The sequence below is a fragment of the Osmerus eperlanus genome, chromosome 8 (genome assembly GCF_963692335.1).
Source record: "Osmerus eperlanus chromosome 8, fOsmEpe2.1, whole genome shotgun sequence".
In the NCBI taxonomy this organism is placed as follows: domain Eukaryota; kingdom Metazoa; phylum Chordata; class Actinopteri; order Osmeriformes; family Osmeridae; genus Osmerus; species Osmerus eperlanus.
In genome coordinates, this window is record NC_085025.1 from 8,119,194 (window position 1) to 8,145,250 (window position 26,057).

At 48.6% G+C, this 26,057-nt stretch overlaps 2 protein-coding genes across 5 annotated transcripts in view; both read left to right on the forward strand.

The window, feature by feature from the left end:
• The window catches only part of LOC134025302 (protein eva-1 homolog A), a 54,382-nt gene extending 36,033 nt beyond the window's left edge, over nt 1-18,349 (forward strand). For all 4 annotated transcript variants that reach the window (XM_062468239.1, XM_062468241.1, XM_062468242.1 and 1 more), the window contains 3 exons: nt 11,778-11,912; nt 14,137-14,334; nt 16,120-18,349. In XM_062468239.1, the coding sequence (XP_062324223.1) occupies nt 11,778-11,912; nt 14,137-14,334; nt 16,120-16,499 (713 nt within the window). In that variant the 3' untranslated portion in view covers nt 16,500-18,349. The remainder of the gene's footprint in view (nt 1-11,777; nt 11,913-14,136; nt 14,335-16,119) is intronic.
• Nucleotides 18,350-19,864: 1,515 nt separating this feature from the next.
• lca5 (lebercilin LCA5) lies at nt 19,865-25,694 on the forward strand. Its single transcript, XM_062468289.1, has 9 exons — nt 19,865-19,931; nt 20,263-20,675; nt 20,943-21,172; nt 21,251-21,556; nt 22,177-22,314; nt 22,545-22,641; nt 22,830-22,966; nt 23,244-23,406; nt 23,621-25,694. Exons 1-9 carry the CDS (start codon nt 19,891-19,893, stop codon nt 24,505-24,507), a joined length of 2,412 nt encoding a protein of 803 aa, XP_062324273.1. The 5' UTR covers nt 19,865-19,890; the 3' UTR covers nt 24,508-25,694.
• The last annotated feature ends 363 nt before the right edge of the window (nt 25,695-26,057 follow it).

The window sequence follows — 26,057 nt, forward strand, 5'->3', positions numbered from 1 at the left end:
GCACTCAATCCACCCCCACCCCTGCGTCCGCCCTCCCCCGCCCTTGGATCCCCTATCCAGCCCATGTTAGGGGGCTCCTGATCGTCAAAGCAGATGTGGTGGGCACCGGAACTTCCTGGCATTCTTCGGCCAACAAGCAGCTGCTTCGTGGGGGTTCATCCCTGCCCCCCCCCCCCCAATCCTCCGTACCCTCAGGTCCCACCCATCCCCCCATCCCCTAACTCCCCAACCCCATGATAAGCCCCCCCCACCCCCAGCCACTCCCTAAACCCCCCCAGCATCACCCTAAAAGTACCACCCACTGTACCACCCAACAACTCTACAGTCCTGCCCATGCACACCACTACACACACACACATACACACATTACCATACCAGACCATTCTTCACTAGGTTCTCACACTCATCTCCCCACCAGTCTCTCTCAGAGCTGGACACTGTCAGCTCCTCTTCCAGAAGTTGATCCTTTCTGAGGCAGAACAGCTGGGATCAGACACACCATACTCACTCAAACACACACACTTATTTTGTGTGTCTGTGCTTGGTCCTGGTGTCAACAGAGACATGGTTTACAGAGGAACTCTGGAAGATCTCTGGAGGTCGGACTCATCTGAAGCTGTGTTATTGTGCAGACTGTGCTAGGACAGGGATCTGAAGATGGGCAGCTTTATGGCTGCTGGAGGCCATATATCTCTGGATGAGATGCTTGCAGAGCCTCCTCCTTCTCTCCTGGCTTTGGAGGTCACTAGGGTGTTGGTGTGTATATATGTGTCTGGGCGCGTGAGTGTATGTGTGTGTGTGTGTGTGTGTGTGTGTGTGTGTGTGTGTGTGTGTGTGTGTGTGTGTGTGTGTCAGAGAGTATACTCAGACTACTGCATTGCTAAGCCCAGGTATCGAGGCATGTTCTGTACTTTTACAGATCTGGTTTTGCCTCCTTCCCTTCTTCCTCCATCTCTCCGTCCCTCTCACCATCCCTACTCAATCCCCCCTACCTCCCTATTTCTCCCTCCCTCATGCATAAATCCCTCCTGACCCCTCTGCTGCCCTCCCTTCCTGCCTCCACCTCTCTTCCCTCCATCCCTCTCTCCATCCTTCCCTCCATCTAAACCCCCCTCTCCCTCATTAAACTCAATTTGTTCTGAGGAGCAGGGAATGACTTGTGCCCAGAAACATGTGCTGCACAGAGAGAGAGAGAGAGAGAGAGAGAGAGAGAGAGAGAGAGAGAGAGAGAGAGAGAGAGAGAGAGAGAGAGAGAGAGAGAGAGAGAGAGAGAGAGAGAGAGAATGAGAGGATGGGAGAGAGGTTTAGGGTAAGTGAAGACTGGCAGAGTCCACAAAGTGAAAGCAATAGAATGGGTAAGACAAATAGCTTGATAGAAAAAGTGACAAAAAAGAGTAGGATAGACAATGCCAGAGATGGAGAGAGTGGTAGAGAAAAAGAGAAAGAGTGAGAGAGAAAGAGAAAGAGTGAGAGAAAAAGAGAGAGCGATAGAGAAAGAGGCACAGAACTTCATTCAGGTTCAGATAAACATCTATTGGTTCCCTGTCATGAAAACTGAAACTTCTAAGCAACCCCACTCAGCTCATAACCAGCTAACCCAACTCTGTTTTCAGACTTTCAATGTCTAAATGTTGAAAAAGGGAGTAAAGAGAGGGTTTGGGGGTGGATAGAGAGTTTAATTAAGGTAGTTTATTGAAAAGCCAGAGAAAATTGTGTTAATTTTGCTGTGTTTTGTAGACTTGTGACTTTATTGACATAAACACATGCTGTAGGCAAGGTTTGTTTTCCTCTATGAACTGTAAACACATGTTTTAGGTTGTGTCTCTTCAGTACTTTTAGCACTCCCATATTACAGGTCGGGTCGGCAGAATTAGCAGACACATTAATGATGTAGGCGGCGAGTTTATAGCCCTGGGTTTGAATGAAGCATTAAATCGCTGCAGCCTCCACTCTGGCTCCCATCCTTGTAATGGATGTTGGTTTCAAGAAAGAACACCTGCAACGCTGTAAAGGCTAGGCTAATCCAAACATGCTGTACTGGAAAGATATAGGGGCTAAACTATGCTAAGCTAAACAGTATGTACAGTGCTATAGAACCTACCATGGGCTACATCAACTTTGGTAACCACCTCAGATCAGAACTCACCGTCTTGCTGCGTGTGAGCCTGATGACCATGTGACCAGGTCACGTGTGACCACGCTCATCCAGAACGAGTCAGCTCTCTTGATACAGCTCCATGTGGGTAATTACCCCGCTGATAATAAACTACCGTCCAACCGTAGCCTAAGGGGTTACAAGTCACTGGGTAATATAAGCGAAGAGCATCACATGACCAGATGAAAATGAGCCGGCTGTACTCTTACCACAGGCAGGAGCACATGCACACACATTGTCAGTGACACGTACAGACGTGTATATAAGCCAAAATGAGTGTATGTAACCTAAAGTGGGCCTGAGCACGTGTTGGGTCATGTACAGTGTGTATAGTGGTGCATAAGTGTGACAGACGTATGGAGGTTATACCCGTCGTTTCAGAGTCTGGTCAGTGTCAAGGTGACTGTGCTCTGTTTGGGTTGGGATAATCTTCTGGTAGTTTCCTACTAATAACTGTGATATTACTGCTGGGTGTGTGGGCCTGGACAGTCTCACTAGCACTTCTCTCTAGATATCCTCTCGCTCTTTCTAATTCTCTCATTTTTTTCTCTCTCCCTCTTTCTCTCTTCCTCCCTTTGTCTCCTCTTCTCGCTCTCTGTTGGTTTTAATCACTGTACATAATGGCGTCCGTCAGCTAAAAGCAGAGCCAGACCTCCACTGTCGTGTTTGTTTAGCGATGCCAATGTGAGTCCAGGCCAGCTCCCTCTTTCCTCCCTCTCTCTCTCTCTCTCTCTCTCTCTCTCTCTCTCTCTCTCTCTCTCTCTCTCTCTCTCTCTCTCTCTCTCTCTCTCTCTCTCTCTCTCTCTCTGTCTCTCTCTGTCTCTCTCTCTCTCTATCTCTTTGTTATCCTGGATGCCCTGCCAGAACCATACTTTTGGAATGACCCTTTAAGACCAGTGAAGCCACAGTCTGGACACATATACCCTGATCTTAGCTTGTTGATCCTAGCCAGTCATCAGGAGGCCTATGATGTTGGCTTAGCTGTTGGCCTGCTATACACCGCTGCTTTAAATAAAGCTAGAACAGGGCTTCTTAAACTATTTCAACCAGACTCCCCTTTTAAAATGTTAAAATGTTTAACCCCCCCTCTTCCATTAGCATCCAATCCTCTTTTGACAGCAATATACTTTCCTTATGTCCTCTTACAACAGAACAGTACACTCCATCTCTGCCGGAAGAGACAGGGTCCTGAAACAGTGCGAATATTCTATGATTCTGTGATTCGTTTGACTCATACAATCTCAGGTAAAAGGCACAGCACAATTATTCATTGTTATCTTGCAGATTATTACCTTTCCAAGCTTGCTGTTCCAAACTTGAATTGGGATAGCAGGATAGTAGGCCCTTTGTATGGTGGATGCTCACTGTCATGCTTGACCAATCAGGTAGAGTGTACCATACAGATTTTACCCATAAATGTCAAGGGTTAGCTCCACCCCTGCTCCAGTCCTTTCTCTCTTCTTCTCTTCCCGTTTTCCTCTCTCTTTCTTGATCTTTCTTCTCTATCTCTGCCATCCTCCCTACCTCTCTGCTGTCCTCCCTCCCTTTCTCTCTCTCTCTCTCTCTCTCTTTCCTTCTTTTTTTTCTTTTGGTTCATGTGTTCATGTGGGTCTTGTTCGTGTCAAAGCCCCCCTTCCCTCACAGAAACACCACATGAAGCAAGATTGTCGTTTTACCCAGGTGGCTATTTAGAAAATGTTCAACTCCTGCTGTGCTCGCTGGTGAACTTTCCAGAGAGTTCTACCCTCAAGCTCTGCTCTAATGCTGGCATCCAAATGAACACAACTTCTAGAATGGGAGTTGAGCTGTCAGACGCGGGGCAGGGAAGGCATTCCCAGCTGTTTGGAGCCGTCGTGGGGAGTGTGAAACGGAGATGCTGTGGTGGTAATTGAGACATCAACAGAGAAGGAGCAGTTGTCTCTGAGTGTAATGTGCTGCTGTAACTGTGTTAGCTGCAGTTCGTTATCGAATCACCGAGATGGATACTGATCCAGCAACGACACGAGCCCAAGGCCCACAACAGGTGTTTATTTTAAAGACACTTGTAAAATGAGAGAGAAAAAGAGAGTGTGTGTGTGTGTGTGCCCCTAGCCTGAAGGACACAGCTGTGAGGTATAGAGGAGGCAACCAGACAGTGTGAATATGGAGCCGAAGTAGGCAGATATACTCGAAAGCCACCAAACTCCTCACCAACTGAACTTAGTCTACCAACCTTGTTAGATCAGATTAGACACTAAGTGTGGACACAATACTGAGTTTCTGAAATGAGAATATGTATGGTGGTAATATTAGAGCTGTCCAATGACACATAAACAGAATTTTTATATAGATGGTGTATGTGTGTGAGAGAGAGAGAGAGTGTGCGTGAGTGTGTGTGTGTGTGTGTGTGTGTGCGAGCCCGTGTGTGTGTGGTGGACCCGTGTGCCAGGAAACCCAAGCCGTTGAGGGGGATGAGAAAGGAAATGATGTGATGGGTTTACTGCAGCGCACTCTTCCATGTCTTATGGATACTCCCCTCCCTCTCCCTCTCTCTCTCCCTCTCCCTCTCTCCCTCTCCCTCTCCCTCTCCCTCTCCCTCTCCCTCTCCCTCTCCCTCTCCCTCTCCCTCTCTCTCTCTCCCTCTCCCTCTCCCTCTCCCTCTCTCTCTCTACCTCTCTCTCCCTCTCTCTCTCAGTCTGTCTTTCCTTCTCTCTCTTCCCCTGTGCTTTCTCTTCTGTTCTCTCCTTCTTGATTAGAAACAGCCGCTAGTGTAGCTTGTGTTTGTGTGCTTAATCACAGAAGTCTATTTTAGGAGAGGACTCTAATAATAGCCAGTGAGGCTCAGTCAGGGTTCTGTAGACAGTAAGGACAGGACCAGTATGTGTGTGTGTGTGTGTGTGTGTGTGTGTGTGTGTACAACATGACCGTGTGTATATGTGTACTACAGCACCAGACACAGGCTGCTGTGTAGTGATTAGTGAGAGCCGATGACAGGTCTGGACTGATACACAACTCTGTGTAATTACCCCTGGCCAGGCAAACTGCCTCTCTTAAGACTGGAGCTCTGTCAACACGCACACACACACACACACATCGAGACACATATGCAGGACTGGATAACCTGCCTTCTTCCTCAAATAAGAACCACACACACACTTAGGCAAGTCTGCCCTGCTAGACTAGTCGTCATGGATTATCACGTGTTGGGTATTTCCAAAGCTGTTCAGCTGTCTGGATGTCTGGTCACTTCCAGTATGAGGAAGGGTTTACACAGCAATGACATGGAGCGTGCACAGACACATACTGGCACCATGACAGACAGCTCAAATATACCTGAGAGAGAAAGGCACACTCAAACACACACTCCATACACACCTGACTGAGCGAAAGGTTGGAAGGTGGGACTTTCTCCGTTGGGGCTAGCCAGACTCCGCCCACAGTGATGAAGAGATAAAAGGGAGAGAGAATGTGGGCTGTCTGCATTCTAGCACCATGCTTAATGTTCGAAACTGATGGAGAGATAACTATGTCAAACCTACCTTCCTTCATTTGTAATAGACAGGGAGGAGACAGAGATGTGAGAGAGACAAATTACTTACTGTAAGTTGCTCTGGATAAGAGCGTCTGCTAAATCACTAAATGTAAACGGTATTATCTGGACTGGTTTTGTCTCATCTGACACACGTTGAGACTTCATGTCCCAGAATCCCTCTGTCTTCAGCGGGGTGTTCTCTTTAGCCATGGACTTGCATGGAGCTGGGGACTTCCACCACAGCTTCCACAGTCATCATGACCAACATTGTTGTTTCCTGTCACTGTCTAGACTAGCCAGGCTCTTATCTGTGCAGAGGCTGTTGTGAGGCTGGTTTCGCTAGACACCCCCTTTTCTCAGACAATACACAAGTCTAATTTGAATGCCTCAGCAGCCCTCTCCCAATCAGAGCTTTTGTCTCTTATCTGATTAGCTCATAAACCAGACACAGGCCAGTGAGTTTAGGGTAGGGTGCCCTCTGATGACACAGCATTTAGCGCTTCCTTGTTGACCCAGTGAAACATCAGATAATACTGTTCTGCTGACTCTTGAGTTACCGTGCTGTCCTGCCCTTACCCAGTCTGTCTCTCTGTCTCTCTCCCCCACCGCTAATAAAGTGAATGAAACACAAACACCATCTCCCTCCAGGCCTCTGTTTGGACAGGTCACTTGTCCCTCAGGGGGTCGAAGGTCACCATGGGAGAATATTAGTGGTTGGACCCTGCTGCGTGGTCAGCCTTTGAAAGGGACACCCTGCTCATATGCAGGCCTGCCACCCTGGGTGCCTGCAGGTCTTACTGGTCCGGTGTAGTTCATGTCCTCAACAAGGATTTGATTATGTCTCTTGATGTCGGAGTTGATTCTGAGGCTTCCATGGTATGCTGAGTGTGGTGATGGGGGGGGGGGGGGGGGGTCTGTGTTGGGAGGAGTATGGGGGAGGGAGGGTCACACTGAAGCAGGGTCCGTTTCACACTGTTTGTTATGACCTCTCGTTGTCATCAGCCCACTATTCCGGTGCCTACATCTGTCTGCCTGCTAGCAACTGTTAAGTGTGTGTGTTTGTGTGTGTGTGTGTGTGTTTCTGAGTGTGTGTGTGTGTGTGTCTGCTCAACCAGAATTATGTGTTATCCATTGTAGTAAAAAGGGAAAAACAGACTCTATGGGCTTTGCAAATTAATCTTGGATGTGTGTGTGTGTGTGTGTGTGTGTGTGTTGGGGGTGGTGAGGGGGGTACTGAACCCGCCTCGCTGAGCCAGAAGAAGGGAAGTTTGTTTCAGTTCCAGGGTTTTCATCAGTATCAGGTATACAACACACACAGCACGTGTGGTGTGACGGCTATGAAGGGAGTACTCAGCTTGGGTTTGGAAAAACATTACGTTTATGCTGAGGCTTGGCTAAGGTCAGAAAGGTCCTTTCCTCTCACAACCACACACACACACACACACACACATTACACACTTATAAACTCTGGCTTCACAAGACCGCATCTGCACACCGACATCTGCACTCTTCACGATCACCTATCCTACGATTTCTCAAAGACTCCCCATCACCCTGATTACAACACACACACACTCAGGCACACACTTCCCCAATCTGCTGCAGTCAGCTGGACCCAGTTAGTTCTCCATGGTGGGCATGTTCCCTGGTGAGACTCTGGACACTGAAAATCCTTTGGAAGAGAGAGGAAGGGTGGAGCAGGGGTGGAGAACAGGGGGCAGAGGGGAGAGAGGAGGAGGGGTGGAGAACAGGGGGCAGAGGGGAGAGAGGAGGAGGGGTGGAGAACAGGGGGCAGAGGGGAGAGAGGAGGAGGGGTGGAGAACAGGGGGCAGAGGGGAGAGAGGAGGAGGGGTGGAGAACAAGGGGCAGAGGGGAGAGAGGAGGAGGGGTGGAGAACAAGGGGCAGAGGGGAGAGAGGAGGAGAGGTGGAGAACAGGGGGCAGAGGGGAGAGGGGAGGAGGGGTGGAGAACAGGGGGCAGAGGGGAGAGATGAGGAGGGGTGGAGAACAGGGGGCAAAGGGGAGAGAGGAGGAGGGGTGGAGAACAGGGGGCAGAGGGGAGAGGGGAGGAGGGGTGGAGAACAAGGGGCAGAGGGGAGAGAGGAGGAGGGGTGGAGAACAGGGGGCAGAGGGGAGAGAGGAGGAGGGGTGGAGAACAGGGGGCAGAGGGGAGAGAGGAGGAGGGGTGGAGAACAGGGGGCAGAGGGGAGAGAGGAGGAGGGGTGGAGAACAGGGGGCAGAGGGGAGAGGGGAGGAGGGGTGGAGAACAGGGGGCAGAGGGGAGAGAGGAGGAGTGATGGAGAACAGGGGGCAGAGGGGAGAGGGGAGGAGGGGTGGAGAACAGGGGGCAGAGGGGAGAGAGGAGGAGGGGTGGAGAACAGGGGGCAGAGGGGAGAGAGGAGGAATGCAATCTCAACACCTTCAGCTTGTGGCCTGTTCACCTAGCATATGTTGTTCCTCGAGAATGCTATTAGCTACATGCGTTTTGGGTCTGTGTGTGTGTGTGTGTGTGTATATGAAATGAGTTTAGGGGAGCGGCACTTTGATGTCTCAGATTAAGGGGGGCCCAGGCTAAGGTTTGATTGAAGCCAGACAGAGTTGCTCAGTCCCCTGACACACACACACACACACACTGCACTGCACTGTTTAAATGCACTTCAGTCACATCCAGCTGCAGCTGCCATTCACTCTTTCTCCAAACCCTTTCTTCACTTTTTCTAATTCTCTCTCTCTTTCCCTCCCTCTCCCTCTTTCTCTCGGCGCTTGTCTGTGGTGTCCTCCTGTGTCCTCTCCCCCTCTCTTCCCCTCTTCCCAGGTGGGTTTCATTGTGCTGCCTTTTCCCCATCAGGCTCTAAAAGCATTGTCCCACTGCAGTTTAGCTCTGGTCTGGACATAGGCCTCTGGCTCCCTCCCTCCATCTCTCTCTCTCCCTCTCTTTTTCTCTCCCTCCACCTCTCTTTTTCTCTCCCTCCAGAGTGCTCCAGAGTCCAGTGAAAACAACGTGTGTTTCTGCCAATGTATACACAACCCTTTGTTACAGGCCTGCTGGTCTCCTGAGCCCTGTCCCCCTCCCCTGTCCCCCTTACCATCTCTCCCCCTCCCGTCCTCCACCATCTCTCTCTCTCTCACCATCTCTCTCTCTCTCTCACCATCGCTCTCTCTCTCACCATCGCTCTCTCTCTCACCATTGCTCTCTCTCTCACCATCGCTCTCTCTCAACCTCCATCTTGCTCTCTCTCACCCCCTATCTCTCTGTTTTTCTCTCCAACTATTTTTCTCTCACCCTCTCTCTCCCTCCACCTCTCTCCCCTCCATCTCCCTGTCTCCCTTCTCTCTCTCTCTCTCTCCCTTCGCAGTCCTCTCCTCATGTTCCCACTCCCTGTGGTGTGCTGGGGTTCTTGCACTGTGCAGAGAGAGGAAGGGAGTGTGGCCAGGATCCCGTTAGCAGAGTTATAATAAGACATAAGAGGAATCATTCGCTCAACGTTTTCACGACCATGTCATTAAAGCGCTGGCAGATTCCACATATAGATTTATACATTGTTTCTCACCCTCGCACTCTTTCTTTCTCCCTCTCTCCCTCTCTTTCTCCCTCTGTCTCCATAACTCTCTCTCATTCTCTTTCTACCTAACTCTCCATCTCTCTCTATGCTTAACTCTATTTCTCTCCCTCTCTTTCTCCCTCTCACCTCTGCCTCTCATTCCTCCCTCATTCCTACTGGCTTCCTGATGTGAGGTTAGCTGTGTTCTTGTCCTCAGGTTTTCTGTTGACTGCTCTGTTTGCTGACAGCCAGTTGTCACTTGAGCGCTTGTTTCCTTCCTTGTTTCCTGGAGCTGAGCCAGACAGGAACCAGGCATGAACCAGGCATGAACCAGGCATGAACCAGGCTAACAGGAGCAATCATTTACACAGTTCACAACAGATATAATGTGGGCTGGTATGTATGTGTGCAGGTGCGTTTGCATGTGTGTGTGAAAAGATGCTTGTGCCTGTGTGTGCATGTCTGTGTGTGTTTATGTGTGTATGTGTGTGTGTGTGTGTAAGCATCGATGGTAAGACCAACTTGGCATCTACCAGCTGTGACCCTGGGCTACATGTGCAGCCAATTATAGCCAATCAGAGGTCTGTAATCAAGGCTAGGGGGATGGGCCTGTGGTGGGTTGGGGTGGGCTCATTAGCCTGTCAGAATGAAGAGGTTGGACATGGCCAACAGGACTTTTAGAAATTAAATTTCAAAATGTATGTTATTCTGTTTTAGGTGTATTTTTCACCCTATTCACTAGTGCATACTTTGTTGCAAGTATACTGTGTGTGCACACAGACTAGTATACAGACTGGCTTTGAAACGCTCTGTGTGAGGGTACTGTTGGCAAGTATCCATACTGGATAGTGCAGTGTCTGTATGAGTGGTAAGTGTGCGGTACTTTCGATGCTGGCTGGGGCTGCTTCTCGGGGCTATGCGAGGTCTGTTCCAGCTTTTTTATTGGCTCATGGAGTGGAGCCGAAAAAAGTCTCGGGAAATTTGGTTTGGTGTGTTTATTCACGCTGGGGTTTTCAAACAAATAGCCCCTTTTTCTCGAAAACTTGTCTTTTGATTTTCGTAGTTTGTATTTCTGCAGAGCTCAGCAAAAAGAGACATTATTATTAATTGTATTTTTTTCTTCTTCACCCCCATCTCTGTTGTTGTGGGCCAGGGGTTTGGAAACAGGCCGGGTGGAGGGAGATGTGTGTGGGGGAGTGGGGGGACTGGGGGACGTACAGACAATTTGTAGGCAGTAAATCACCCATTACACAGCCATACAGACAGACAGACAGATATGTTGACCAGAGTGGTCACTAAACCATATGTGAGGGGGCTGGAATGTAAAAAAAAAAAACACTGCTGCATTGTGGGGACTGCGTCTGGGATGAGAGCATGGTGCCTGAGTCACAGGATACTGTGAGGTGGGGGAGCTAGAGGGAGGGGGGGTGTGGGAAGGCATAAGTCGAACGTCGATTTCGGGAATAGCCCTTGCTGGGTCAGAAGTGCCTGACTCACAGCCGTAACTCTGTATGACTCTCCTGTCTATACCTCTCTCCTGTTTCATCCTGTCGCTCCCCCAGTCTCTTTTATTACCCTCTTCTGTCTCACCCTCTCTCCACCCTTTAGCCAGCCTCCCTCCTTCCCTCCCACCAGGAAGGGACTTTGTTTTATATCTCATCATCCAGTGACTGAACCTAAAACTTAATGTTTTACCACACTTTTTCCTTCTCTCTCATCCCCCTCCTCCTCCCCACACCATCCTCCCTCTCTCATCCCCCTCCTCCTCCCCACACCATCCTCCCTCTCTCATCCCCCTCCTCCACCCCACACCATCCTCCCTCTCTCCTCCCCCTCCTCCTCCCCACACCATCCTCCCTCTCTCCTCCCCCTCCTCCTCCCCACACCATCCTCCCTCTCTCCTACCCCTCCTCCACCCCACACCATCCTCCCTCTCTCATCCCCCTCCTCCTCCCCACACCATCCTCCCTCTCTCCTACCCCTCCTCCACCCCACACCATCCTCCCTCTCTCATCCCCCTCCTCCTCCCCACACCATCCTCCCTCTCTCATCCCCCTCCTCCACCCCACACCATCCTCCCTCTCTCATCCCCCTCCTCCTCCCCACACCATCCTCCCTCTCTCCTCCCCCTCCTCCTCCCCACACCATCCTCCCTCTGTCATACCCCTCCTCCTCCCCACACCATCCTCCCTCTCTCCTCCCCCTCCTCCTCCCCACACCATCCTCCCTCTCTCATCCCCCTCCCCCTCCCCACACCATCCTCCCTCTCTCCTACCCCTCCTCCACCCCACACCATCCTCCCTCTCTCATCCCCCTCCTCCACCCCACACCATCCTCCCTCTCTCATCCCCCTCCTCCTCCCCACACCATCCTCCCTCTCTCCTACCCCTCCTCCTCCCCACACCATCCTCCCTCTCTCATCCCCCTCCTCCTCCCCACACCATCCTCCCTCTCTCCTCCCCCTCCTCCTCCCCACACCATCCTCCCTCTCTCATCCCCCTCCTCCACCCCACACCATCCTCCCTCTCTCATCCCCCTCCTCCTCCCCACACCATCCTCCCTCTCTCCAGTCCCAAAGAAGCTTCTCCAGGACCCCTCTCCCAGGCCCGTGTACCCCCGTCCACCCCATGCCCATGACCCCAATGTGGTTGGAGACAGCGCCCCGCCAGATGGGAGCTCACTCATAACCCCTGACACAGTGCCAGGTGAGTACCCTACACACACACACACACACACACATACATACATACTGTGACACACACAGACACGAAGACATTCAGACACAGTATTCAGACAAAATATACCTGCATACACACTCATTGAAACACACAGTCACCCATGAGCTGATTTAGGTACTGTTCTTAATCAGAGATCATTAGTGAACAAAGAGCATGACAATTAGCGATGAACATCTTTGTTATATTGACAAATACTTGCGTAACTTCCCAGGACTCAGGCAGGAAGAGAGTGGAAGGGAGACAGAGAGAAAGAAAGAGAGATGGAGGGAGAGAGAGAGTCAACGAGAGGGATAGAGAGTGGGAACGAGAAGAGATACCACCAAGGATGAAACACAAACAAAGCATCATTCATGAAGAAGGATGGCCATATTCCAGACACACTAATGACTCTCTGTGTAGGCCTACTCACCCGGCACAGATTAGGGAGATAGAGAGATGAGAGAGAGAGAAGAGAACAGAGGAGCAGGAAGAGGAGTGTGTCTGTTGTGCTGACAGTCCTTCACACATGAATGACTTTACTTCCAGTCGTGCAGTACCTCTCTCACTCGGTCCATCTGGAAAACTCTGTTTCCATCTCAGCAGAGGAGAGACCAGGGAGAGAGGGCAGAGAACACAACGTTTCTGGACCCCTGCCGCTTTTTCCATTCACTGTAAATCACCCAATCGTTTCATCTGTCTCATTTCCTGTTGCTGTTTTATAATCTCATCTAGATTAGGGGGCCAAACTAAGAACATGTTCCATGGATCCTCATAAAACGATCCGATATCTCTGTTTGACCGATCCGTTTCCCCGCATTCTATCTATCTTTTTCCATCTGAGTCGTCCTTCTGTCTTTATGGGAGCAAGGCAGAGGAGGCTAAATGCTAGCCGATGTGTGCCACGACAGTAGTCAGTCCAGGTGGAAACATTTATCCCCTCAGTCAACAGTTCCACTTTAAACTGCATGTACCAGATAAAGGCTGACACACCTTACTGCTCCTGCAATTGCAGGTCCCAAGTGTGTGTGACAGCTGTGCACACCCTCCTCCTCACACACACAAATATATAAACGCAAATACGCACTCAAATGTACACACAGATATGGACACGCGGACACGGACACGTTGAAGTCAACATATACAACACAAACGCACACACACAAACAGGACACTCAGGACACTTCACTGAGGCCTACAGTGTTTATATATGTTTACTCTGTCTGTCTGGTAGGAGTGGTTTTGTTTTCACTGAAGCGTGGAACCTAAACACATAGAAGAGGAGGACATAGACACAGACTCCTGGCCAGGACATGCTTCCCATGTCACAGCAGGTTGACAGTGTGTATAATGCTGAATAATGTGTGTATAAAAACAAAACTCATATGTTACTGCAAGTGAGACCCAGAGCCCCCTACACCAGACTCCTCACCATCAGGACTGGTCTAATCTGAACCCAGTCCAGACTCCTCACCATCAGGACTGGTCTAATCTGAACCCAGTCCAGACTACTCACCATCTGGACTGGTCTAATCTGAACCCCATGCTGCCTCCTTCCCTGCTGCTCCTTATGGGAGAGTCCACAGCACACACAAGCTGGAGTGTAAACATTGAAAGAAACCCCATATCTAAAACATGCAGATGAAATGGCCAGATTAGCTGTCAAACTGTTTTGTCAAAGACAGGCGTAAAGGTTTTTTAGAAGTTGAAACGTTCTTAAGTTCTTCATGTGGATGTTGAGTATTTCCTGAGTCAGAATGATCTTGACAGAATCAGGTGAAATGATAAGATCATGATTTGTGTGTGTGTGTGTACACGTGTGTGTGTGTGTGTTGGTCCAGATATACTATTTTGTGTCAAACACAGCCCATGTATGTGGGTTGGGGGGCAGTCCCTAAGGAAGTGAGTCTACGTCTCTGGAATCCAGCTTGTGACTGTAATCCTGATTCATCACCTTACTGTTCTCTTCATCGTAAATGACGCACAGCAGCTTTACTGTAAGTGAAACATTAAAACATGACATATGCAGCCTGGTAAATCAGAGTTGTGTGGTCTACATGTGCTGTTTCAGACACAGCGTTTGATAACAGTGTAGGTGACCAAGTCTTATCTTCATGCCCGCTGGTAAGAATGAACACTGTAAACACTGCAGTTTTCAAGGAAATCTTGATGTCGTAGTGCACTGCATCTCATCCAGCTGCTGTTTCTCCTCCAGGAAAGAAGAAGAGAGGGAGGGAGTCTGGCTCCTACTCTGAGGAGGAGAAGACTTCTGCAGGAGGAGGAGGAGGAAGAGGAGGTGTGGAAGAGAGCCCCCCCCGCCCTCCAGACATGCACCCCGTCATCAACACCACAGCCGGCAGCTCAAGAATGGCTCTCATCAGCAATGCCCTGGCAGCATACACCTTCATAGCAGGTAAGACCTTGAGATTATGTAACACACCTTCATAGCAGGTAAAACCTTGAGATTATGTAACACACCTTCATAGCAGGTAAGACCTTGAGATTATGTAACACACCTTCATAGCAGGTAAGACCTTGAGATTATGTAACACACCTTCATAGCAGGTAAGACCATGGGACTATGTAACACACCTTCATAGCAGGTAAGACCATGGGACTATGTAACACACCTTCATAGCAGGTAAGACCTTGAGATTATCTAACACACCTTCATATCAGGTAAGACCTTGAGATTATGTAACACACCTTCATAGCAGGTAAGACCATGAGACTATGTAACACACCTTCATAGCAGGTAAGACCATGAGGTTGCGTAACACACCATCCAAGCAGGTTCTTGAGATCATGTGACATAGTTGAGGGTGGTACAACACTTATGATCTAAACTGGTGGTGGGAGAGTTGTGGGTGGTAGAACACTGCAGGTCTGGTCAGGATATGGTGCCCAAACTCAGACCCCCCTGTCTGTGAGGGAGAGGTGGATAAACATTGTACTGACTGGAGGAATGTAGATGTGGAAGAGAGATATCCCACACTAAAATACACACTGAAACCCATACACATACATGCGGTCACACACACACACACATACACACACACACACGTGTTCAAAGAAACACATTACGTCCGTACGTCCATCCCAATTCTTTACCTGCTCCAGCCAGCTGCTAAAACACAAGCAGAGAGAGAGAGAGGGAGAGAGAGAGAGAGAGAGAGAGAGAGAGAGAGAGAGAGAGAGAGAGAGAGAGAGGGAGAGAGAGAGAGAGAGAGAGAGAGAGAGAGAGAGAGAGAGAGAGAGAGAAAGAGAGAGAGAGGGGAGAGAGAGAGAGAGAGAGAGAGAGAGAGGGAGGGAGGGAGGGAGGGAGGGAGGGAGGGAGGGAGAGAGAGAGAGAGAGAGAGAGAGAGAGAGAGAGAGAGAGAGAGAGAGAGAGAGAGAGAGAGAGAGAGAGAGAGAGAGAGAGAGAATGAGTCTTTCCTGTTGCTTTAACTCCCACTCTGGAGAAAAAAATAAACCCACTTACTGCATGGAGGAATAGACGCACATGCAGCACACACATTTAAATAAACACACTTACACACTCACACACTACACAATCACACACTACACGCGCACATAGTACTGTACACAGCCGCGGGGGCAGGCCAGTTCGCTCTGGAACAGCCTCCGCTGAGCACAAATAAACACAAGCACAGGGGACTGGAAACAGCTTCATGATACGCCAGAGATTACGTGAGGGAGGGTTGGTGTGCGACCTCTATCAGGCTGAGAATCTCTCCTCTAATAGAAGCACCATTGTCCCTGATAACACACACATTCCCACTGGACATGGGAACTGTGGCTGGAGCTGGCATTGTAATCCATGGCTGACTGTGAACACTTACTATGACACTGGGAAGGTGGGGCATGAGGGCCAGCATTAGCCTGCAGTGCAGACCTGACAGGCCTGGCTGAGTCCAAATGAAGGATGTTTCACTTTCATGCTTTCCACTCAGAATGTAGAAGATAAGTGAGTTGCATAAGGGGGTTGAGAGCATCTACTTTTACCAAATGAATCATTTTGTTTTATAAATAAGATATCTCATTCTAGGTCTTTTTCCATCTCTTCATACTTCTCTCTTTTGAAACCTCCAACTCTTCCCCCCTCTCTCCACCTCTTTCTCTCTCTTTCCATCTCTCTTTCTCTCTGTGTCTCTCATTCTCTCTCATTCTCTCCCTCCCTGTCTTTACCTCTCTCTAGATCACCCGGAGAGAGCTGCCCTGTTCTTCGTGTGCGGGGTGTGTCTGGGTCTCTTCCTCACCCTCTTCGCCCTGGTGCTCCAGATCTCCTGTCGCACCGACTGCCAGCCTCGCAAACGGCCGCCCGCCAAAAAGCGAACGAGGCCCGCCGACTCGTCCTCCGACTCCAGCGACTCCGACTCGGACTGGGACACCACCTCGGACCTGTCGGCGCGGAGGCACCGGCGATTCGAGCGCACGCTCAACATGAACGTGTTCACGTCGGCGGAGGAGCTGGAACGGGCGCAGCGCCTGGAGGAGAGGGAGAGGATCATACGAGAGATCTGGATGAACGGACAGCCCGACATCCCCGGGACGCGCAGCCTCAACCGTTACTACTGAGGTGGAACCGCAGAAGGACCGCAAATGGGCCACAGATGGACCACGGGGGGACGGCAGGGGAAGCGGTCGATGACAGAGCTTTTGTTACTTGATATGCTTAGGCGTGCAAATGCAAACATGGACCATGGAAGGACCGATGGGGTCTAGGACAGGGCCCCGGACCGCTGAGAACCACGAGGGGTGGAACCACACTTGGGAGCAGAATATGTCTGCCTGTGTGTGTGTGTGTGTGTGTCTGTCTCCCTGTCTGTCTGCCTGCTTGTCTGTTGTGTGTCTTTCTGCTTTTCTGTGTGTGTGTCCGTCTGCCTGTCTGTCAGTGTCGTGTGGTTCCTATTATCAAGACCTCTCTGTGTTTTCACTGTGGATATAAGCTCCTCCCCCCTCCGTCTGGTAAGCTTGGCCAGAAGCCTGCCCCTCATTGGTTAAGGCAAAGGTGAAAGGTCATTCAGTGCACTGCCATCGACCCTAACCAGACCTTCTGGAAGCAGAGGTTCATGGGATACCTTCCGCAGACACGAGCAGAGCGGTGCAGACTGAAAGCTGACTGAATACACCACCTTATTTCAGTACATACTTATACTGAGAGCTGAACAACATTTACAGACTAGAAAGATCTTGCAGCTTTGCTTAACAATCACTCACCCTCCAGTATTCAGACACACAGAAGAGTTTTGGAGAGTTCTTAATGAAACCGTACAGTAGGATGAAATAACCGGATAGCCGGACAGACTGACGCTGATGTTGCAGACAATCGTAGTAGATAACCATGGTTCAACCATGCTGACTTTGGAACTTTTGAACCACAAGTTGTTGTTTTTGGAATTCATCTCAGCCCTTATAAAATCTATTTTATAATATTTAATAGTTTTTATTGTTGTGTATTTTTATTGTGTTTTTTTTTCTTCCTTTATGGTCATAATGAGATATTTTTATACTGTTGTTGCGATTCTTGTCTGGCACCTCAGGGACCCAACCCTAGTGATAATGTGTCTGGTCGTTGTCTTGTTTCCTAAGAAGGGGATCAGTCCATCGTTACAGATGTGTCAGCGTTTATAAGAAGATAAGCAAACATTAAGCAAAAGCCTCAAAGAGGTCTAGTGATTAAGCTTATTTTTGATATGTTATATTATGCACAGTGCAGTGCCTTATCAAGCTAGTAAACAATGTCAATTGGAGTCCATAAATTTGTCAAGCTATCAATAGTTAACTAACTTATCAGTCAGTTTGTTCTGGTCTGGTTTTGTGTGTGCGTGTCTGTGTGTGTGTGCGTGAGTGCGTGCGTTTGTCTGTTTATGTGTGCGTGGGTGTGCATGTGTACGTGCGTATGTGTGTGGTGTGTTCAGTATGTGTCCACTCTGCCAAATGGGCTTGTTTTTTAAGTAGTATCAATTTGCCGATGGCTTTGTCAAACATTGCACTTGTTATCCTGCAGGAATGGAAAAACATATTACCAGATCATTACCAGATCATGCCAACTGGGTACCAGTAGATGCGCCCTGTAAAAGTTATGTGGTCATCAGAAGACTATATTATTGACCCTCACAGGACACCATAGCTCCCTTTGTCATCATGTTGTCATATAAGCTATTATACATCCAGTTGTGTTGCACTGCACTGGATTCAACCCTCAGTTTTCCTGAGAAGTGTGGGATTGTCTTGGCTGAGAGAAGAGTTGAGAACAGAGTGCGTTAAGGTTTATCTAGCCACTCTCATACTGCCTCCCATGAATGGGATTACTATTGAGGTTTTGTGTTTCAGTTTGAATGGGATTATATAATATGCCAATAGCTGGTGAGTGAGACCAACATTTGACTCCTGTGCTTCAAATAAACCATGTTGAAAATGTAGAACTTGTCTGGATTTTCTTTTGGTGTTAACTTCCTTTGTATTCTGGAAACAACGTCTGAATAAAACACTACACATCATATTAGGGTCATGTAGCGCCATCTAGTGGTCAAACGTGAAAAAGATCGAAGATAAACATGGCACACATGAAAAGTTTGTGATGGTTGTGTAATTTAAACAGACAAAAATGATACACTTTAAGAAATTATTCAAAATGTTTAGTTCCTTTCTTTCACCATCAGACCATGTTGAACTCGCTATTGACCATGTTACCATCTTGAAATGAGACCCACTGGCAAGGAATAATTCACATTCAGCATATTCAGGTGGCTGATATAGTTAATGGTGCAATTATGGGTTATTTTTTCATGGTACATTTTTTGATGAACAGAAAACTGGTTTTAGTGTGTTGAAGAATCGAATGCAACAGATGGTTACAGCGCAACTCCCTGGCGCCAAAGCAGAACTACATAGTCACGGTTGCCATGGTACAGCGTCATTATGACACAAGGCGTGAGATCACCAGCCCTACCAAGCTTTCCGTGGTGGTAATACTGCTATTTTGTCTCGGAAAATTAGAAGGTAGATAATTGTATATTATGAATAGAGTGGCTACATATTGGCGTAAAGGGAGGGTCAATATGTAGTTAGCTAGCCAATGTTAGGGCCGCTGCTGTTCAGGATTAGCTAGCGAGCTAAGCAGCATAAGAAAAGCAGTAGCTTTTCAGACAGCACTCGGACGTACTTTAATACAGTACTGTATTCGAATACATTCGCTAGTTAATATGAAAGATCACTCTGCGAAGGGGACACGTCATGGAGATCAGAAACTGACAAGCTGGTAAGATAACAATGACCCCTATTCATCAAGGTAGCAATCACGCGTTGCCTTCTTGGATGCTAAAATCATATAGAGCTAGTTTGCACAGGTAGCATTGGCCAGTACAGTGCCTGCTATAAACAAATGTGTGAGAGTACTGTATCTAAATTAATGACAACGTTTACTATTTCGATCCGTGATTGCTGTGCGCCTAATAGCAAGTTACTTAATTCGCTAGCTAAAGGTATAGCGAGAAGAAGCATGCTTCGGATCTGGTTGCGAGAGTGGTTTGGGTGACATTCTGAGTTTTGGGTCTGTTGTAAGGGCAGCTTCGTTGTAGCTGAGCCTGTCAAGAACAGACGGCAGCTTAATCCCAGATAGGCAAGAATTGACATGGTATCTAGGCTAGATGTATTATGTTTACTCCAGAGTGCTCAACTAGCAATATGATAACAACATGGTTATTGCTGTTGATAACAAATATGTTTGATGTTGAAGGGTTAGGGTTTAGAAATTAATAAAATGTGATACTTAATTGAAATGAATGAGTTGCCAAACAGCAGCTTTATAAGGTTGGTTGGTTGGTTGGTTCGGTACTATGCCCTGTTCAAAGTCACAATTGTAAGGTTGAATTTGAGAAGCAAACCTGCACCTTGTCAATTACTAAGTCCTTAGCAGTTTGGAACTGAACCCACCTGGTAATTTGTGTGTGTGAAGTTTTGGTAAATGTTAGTGTGGAGTGTGGAGGCAGGGGGTAAAGGCAGCAGGTATCATGCTATCATACCTTATGGAACTTTCCACCTGATATGGCCGTCTCTTAGTGACCGGGAAACACAATAAGTTAACCACATAACTCTGGAAGAGCATAGCCGGGCTAATGCTTTTGAATCTTCATTTGGACAACATTCTGTCTTCTTACATTGGTTGATATTGTTCTTTCATCTCACAACTAAACTAACCCACCCCGTAATCCATCCAATACTGTTAGTGTCACAAGTAGTAGTATAGAATGAAACTCAAGCACGCCAATGTTCTATTTTCTGAATTTCTTGATAAAAGCAATGATTGTGTTACCTCCATTGTCTGATCTAATGACAGATCTGGTTACTCAGCACTCCTGGCCCATGAGGACAACATGGAATCAGACAGCAGACCTCGTTCCGTGGACGCTAACCGCGACGCCGACCCAAGCCGCCAGTCCCTGCGGAGCACTGGGAAACTTTCCGAGACATCATTCCGAAGCCATAAACGGGACAAATGCCGAAGGGACCAGGATGAGAAGAGCTGTGCCAGTGACCGGGCAAGGACGAGGACTCGGGCCCCAGGTCGAGACCAGGACCGGATGGCAGACGGAGAGCACCGGAGAAGCAGCGAATCTTTTTACTCTGAGGACTACGAGAATGTGTCGCCATCAGAGCGCACGCTCTCACCGTATTCCCGCACGCCCTCGCCGGGGCCGCGCCGAAGAGTACCCGCCAAGAGGGTCTCCAGCAGCCCCATCCACAAAATAGGTCTGCACACACACGCGCACACACAAACACAGCGTCTGAAAACAACCTGTATAGAGGCACACGCACACACGCCCCCCTCTTCTTCTTCCTTCTGTCCTGTCCCCTCTCCTACCTCCTCTCATCTGTCAGACACACACTTCTTTACTCTGCCTTCTTCTATATCCTTTCCTCTCCTCTCTTTTCTTCTCTCTGTCTCTGCCCTCTCAATCCCCTTTTTCTGCCCTCCCCTACACCATTCTTTCTAATTTCTAACCCCCCCCCCCCCAGGTGTCCGTCGAGTCCTGTCTCGGCCACAGAGGGGGGGTCTCCAGCAGCAGAGATGGGGCATACGCTCCCAAAGCAAAGACTCTGCTATGGCCCCTCCCAAGGACCTGGACCTGGTAACCAAGCGCATGCTGTCCGCCCGCCTGCTGAAGATCAACGAGCTACGCAACGCCCTGTCTGAGCTGCAGCTGCGCACCGATGAGCTGCAGAAAGAGAACCGGGTCCTGAGACAGGTCAGAACCCAGCCCTGTCCTAGCAAGGGGGTTAGAAACCACAGACGGGTGACCTCTGACCTGTCCCTCCCCCCACAGCTCCAGCAGCGTCAGGAGAAGGCCCTGCAGCGCTACGACGACACGGAGAGCGAGATCTCGCAGCTTCTCACCCGCCACTCGAGCGAGACGCTGGCCCTGCGTGAGCGTCTGCGGCGGGCGCAGGAGAGGGAGCGTGCGGCGGAGCGCCGTTTGAAGGAGGCACAGGAGCAGCTCCAGAGGAGCCAGGCAGCCGTGGGGAGACTGAGGAAGCTGGCGGAGCAGCGCGAGCTAGGACCCAGGGAGGAGCTGAGCCGCAGGCTGGAGCAGGAGAAGGCCAACACCCTGGAGAACGAACGCAAGATCAAGGTAGGTCGTGTTTGGGTACCAGTTTGGCTTATTAAACAGAAGAAGAACAAGGTTAGGAGTATTTTAAGTCATCTGGTGGACCAAGGTTCTTCTTCATAAAGTCTGAGTAAATGTCAGTGTTTGAACTTCAACCAATTTATAGATGTGGGACAAATTATTTATAGCTTCTTTGTAGGCCAAGAAAATCTATATTTAGAATGTAAGATTGATGGGATGTGAGTCCAGTCCTTGTTGAGAATTCAATCGGATTTGTATCCTTTGTAGAATTTATAGCTATATATACTGTATGTAGCTAAGACATATAGTTACAGTGATATACATGTCATTAATACGCTCCAGAGAGACAACAATATGACTGGATATTTCTCCTGAGCCCTCTCAGGATACACATAGCTAGTTTCCCTGGGTTAGAACCAATAGGATGTGTCTGCAGTTGAAGGTCACGAGTCCACTGTTGGACGATTGACTCTGAACACACAAACACATCCTCTTAGCCTGACCTAAGGGGTCCAGAGTGTCACCGTACATATGTTTGAATGCATCTGTCTGTGTGTGCACATGCGTCTGTCTCCGTGTGTGTGTGCATGCGTCTGTGTGTGTGTGCGTCTGTGTGTGTGTAGGATCTGGAGCGCAGCGTGGAGCTAAGCAGCAGTAGCTACCAGAGGCAGCTGGCAGCAGAGAGGAAGAAGACCCTGAGCTCCCAGGAGGAGGTGAGGAGCCTGCAGGAGGAGCTGGAACGCCTCAGCAACAAGCTCAAGGTAAACACACACACACGCTGTACACACACACGCTGTACACACACACACTGTACACACACACACGCTGTACACAGACACACACACGCTGTACACACACACACATGCTGTACACACACAGAAACACAGTTACATTCACATGTGCGCAGACATGCGAGCAAGCAAACACACGGACATAAACACACACTCAAAGCCCCTCACCACGCTCTGATGCTGGCCCCCGACCATCCCAGGAGAAGGAGAGGGAGCTGGACACCATGAACATCTATGCAAACCGCATGCTGAAGCCTTCGCCCAGGAAAGACCCTGACAACAGCACCAGGAAGAAAGGTGACGTCAACGACTTTGCTCATCTGTCCCGTGTGGGAGAAAAAGAGAGGAAATGCCCGTATTGTTTTGAGAGTGAGGAAGTATGTGCCTGTTTGCGAGTGTGTATGTGTGAGACAGTGGGTGTGTGTGTGTGTGTGTAGGCGAGGGTGTGTGTGAGAGAGAATAACGTTGTTACGTGTGCACTCCAGCTCCCAACAGAAGCAGCACGAAGGCAGTTCAGACCGAAGACAGGAAGCTGAGCTTGGATTTCCCCTCCCCACCCCCCGCCATATCCGACTGCAACGAGTACAGCGAACAGGCACCTGACGACTACCTTTCACTCAAGGCAGGCGTCTCCAACTCACTGCGCCCACTCTGATTCACCAGAATCAAGTCACCCGCTCTTAATACAAAACGATTAGCGGAGCCCATTTGACTCCAACAGCTTCCCCTTTCATTCTACTATGTTGACTATGTTCTATCTAAAACATAAAATTGATATACACTGTGTAGCATAAAGCACAATCACAGCTCAATAAAGAGTCTGTTTTCTTCAATGACCGAATTGTTCAAAAGCAATGATGTGTCCTTCTTTCCCTTGTCCTCTCTCTTTCTCTGGACAGGAACTTGATGAGACAGACAGGAGACCCCCGGTGACAGAGGAGAAGAAGAAGAAAGAGGAGCGAGACCAGCAGAGGAGGAGATCCAAGGAAAATGAGAAGGGGGAACTGAAGAGCGACAGGAAGGAGAACACGCTGGATGAGAAGGCCAGACGACTGAGAGAAGGTGAGCCCTTCCAAGCGGTCGACCCTCATGGTCAATAAGCAGTTACCCTAACCACTCACATGGTGCTTCCTGCAACCTTGTGGTTAGGGGGAGATTAGGTGGTTAAGAGGGTCATCTGGTCTCAGTAATGAATCTGAAAGTAAACTTGCCTTTGCCTCCTGGTGTTTTGTGTTCAGCTACTTTTACTACTTTTCTCTCTATATATAAACTCTAGGCTGGGAGAAGGAGGAAGAAGAGAGGAAGCAAAGGAACTTGAAAGAAGAAGAAAACAGGAGGCGTGGCCTGGTACAGGAAGAGGTTGAGAGGCGGAACCAGGAGGCTCTAGCTCGTCAAGAAGCGGCAGAGGAGGAGCGTCGCAGGAAGGAGCAGCTGTTGGCCAAGCTGCGTGAGATTGACCAGCAGAACCAACCGCCCCCACGCCTGTTCTCCGACACAGACCCCGATGAGTCCTCTGGCGCCGTGGTGCGTTCCCCACCCCGGTACTCAGAGCCAAGGAACCAGAACCAATCCATCTTCAGCTTTACAGAGCCGGAGGAGGTGGGGGGTCTCCATGGGGGTGGGAAACCAAGAGGAGGAGGAGAGGAGGAGGGGGGAATATTGACCGGGATGGGGAGGAGAGGGGTGAGGGCTCAACCATCCACAGACGACTTGGCTTTTGGCAGCTACGCCCCCTCCTTTGGTCGCCCCGCCCCTCGAGGCCCAGGCTTCCCCCCTCCTCCTCCCAAAGAGGAGAAGGACGCCCACCTGGGGGGGGCGGATATTAGCTTTGGGGGATCCGAGAAAGAAAGGGAAAAGGAGAAAGAGGAGGTATGGGGTACGGGACGGAAGTCCAGCCTGATGCAACAGCTGTTTGGACCGCCGTCCTCCTCCCATCCCTTGGCCCCGCCCACTTTCTCCAGTCAGATGGATGTCCTCAACAGCACCCCCAACTCCACCGCTGGACGCAGCAAGAAGGACGGGCTGTTCCTCTTTGACCCTGAGTCCCCCCGCCCCGCTGCACCCCCGCCCCCCCTACTTAGTACCCTGCACGTTGCCGAGAGCCGGCCCACAGTCCGAGCCATACCCTCGTTTGACGACGACATAGAGGAACTCACCCTCTGATTGGCTCTGAGAACTATGCTGTTCATTGACTAGTTGAAGAGGAAGTGTCTTCTTGTCACCACTTGACTCCTGATGATGTCCACAGAAGAAGCACTTCACTGAATCGCTTTAATTGTCATTGCAGATAAATCCTGTTCTATTGACAAGCTGATTATCCTGACTATCCATATTATCTAAACATTCCACCAACACTGTGTCTTATCAGGGGAAATAAAACAGAATTCCATATTCCTTCCTTTAGTTGTATAAACTGCACTGATCCTATGGTACTTCCTTCAGCAACTGAGTGGTATCCATGGAGACAATGACCACTGTTGCTCTGTAGACTGTCACAATATGTTTTTATATATACAGTCGGCCCTTATCCTTCAAATGACTGTTTTTGTGTACCATGAGTTTCTGTGTTAAAATCAAATATAGTCTCTTGAAATGTTACACCTCAGTTGATATTTTGCATTAACTCAGGTAAAATGACTGAGGCAGATGTTAGTTTTGTGCATATGAAAACTACAGCGAGGTGAAAGTTACAGGATTTGAGATCACCTGTATGTCCCCCAAAAGTAAAACGGTGTTGAATAATTATTTATTAATTATATATTTTTCATATTTTGATGTATAACTGTAATTAGCTTGAATTGTGAAATAGCTATTTGTCTAAGATAGCTAGTATATGAATGTATGTTATTTTAGTCCTATATTCCATTGCAGTCTACAGTTAGGTGCATAGTAACAATCCCTCCAAATGTTATTTATTTTAATACATTTTAGATGGCTACAATAATGTATACTTAGTCATTATGTAAGTCTCTTTTTTTGCGGTGAGTTTTGAATTATGAGTTTGAGTAGTATTAGGAGAGTGTTTAATAGCATTTATACTTTGTTTCATTCATGTGACGTCTTATTGGAGTGTAAAAATGGAACATGGTGAAAAGTTCCTACTGTGACCGTGTTGCCAAAAGACAAACTGAATCTGAGGCTTTTAAAAGGCCCTGAGCTTGGCCGTTTTTCGGGAAACAAGGTGGGCTACACCATGCCAAACACTTAAAAATGGTTGAATCCATGTTAAGTACTAAAATGCCAGTAAGCAAGTAGTAAAACAAGAGTTTGGAGTCATTTGAATTTGTTATTGAAAAAAAATATATATATCAGAGCATTAAACAATCAATAGAATATTCTCTTGTTTTAGACCTGTGTATTACCAGTGTCAATATTTTGTCTCATGAAAATCATGTTGTAGGCCTGACTTAGGTTTAATATGATATAGCCTACATTTTATATAAAATATTCAGGATAGGTTAGGACCAATGTCTATTGAATGTTTCTGTGAATCTGGTTACAGGAGTTAACAGAATATTCCTACATTTCTTACAAGTGTCATAATACACTTAACCCCTGTGTAGGTCGACTTACACCATGAGACCGTTAGTGAAACAACAGCGTCATCTGCTGCTCCTTGCTGCTCGCTGCTTCTGAGAAGTTTAGGGATACACCAGTTAAAAATGCCTTGATTATCATAAACAACCACAGTTTAGGAGCTGACCCAAAACATA

What these genes read in the sequence shown, in the direction of transcription:
- lca5 (XM_062468289.1), top strand. Translation starts at nt 19,891, where the DNA reads ATGTTAGTGTGGAGTGTGGAGGCAGGGGGTAAAGGCAGCAG. An exon ending in ACGACTACCTTTCACTCAAG is followed by an intron (nt 22,967 to 23,243) that starts GCAGGCGTCTCC and finishes TTCTCTGGACAG; the next exon opens with GAACTTGATGAGACAGACAG. An exon ending in GGCCAGACGACTGAGAGAAG is followed by an intron (nt 23,407 to 23,620) that starts GTGAGCCCTTCC and finishes TATAAACTCTAG; the next exon opens with GCTGGGAGAAGGAGGAAGAA.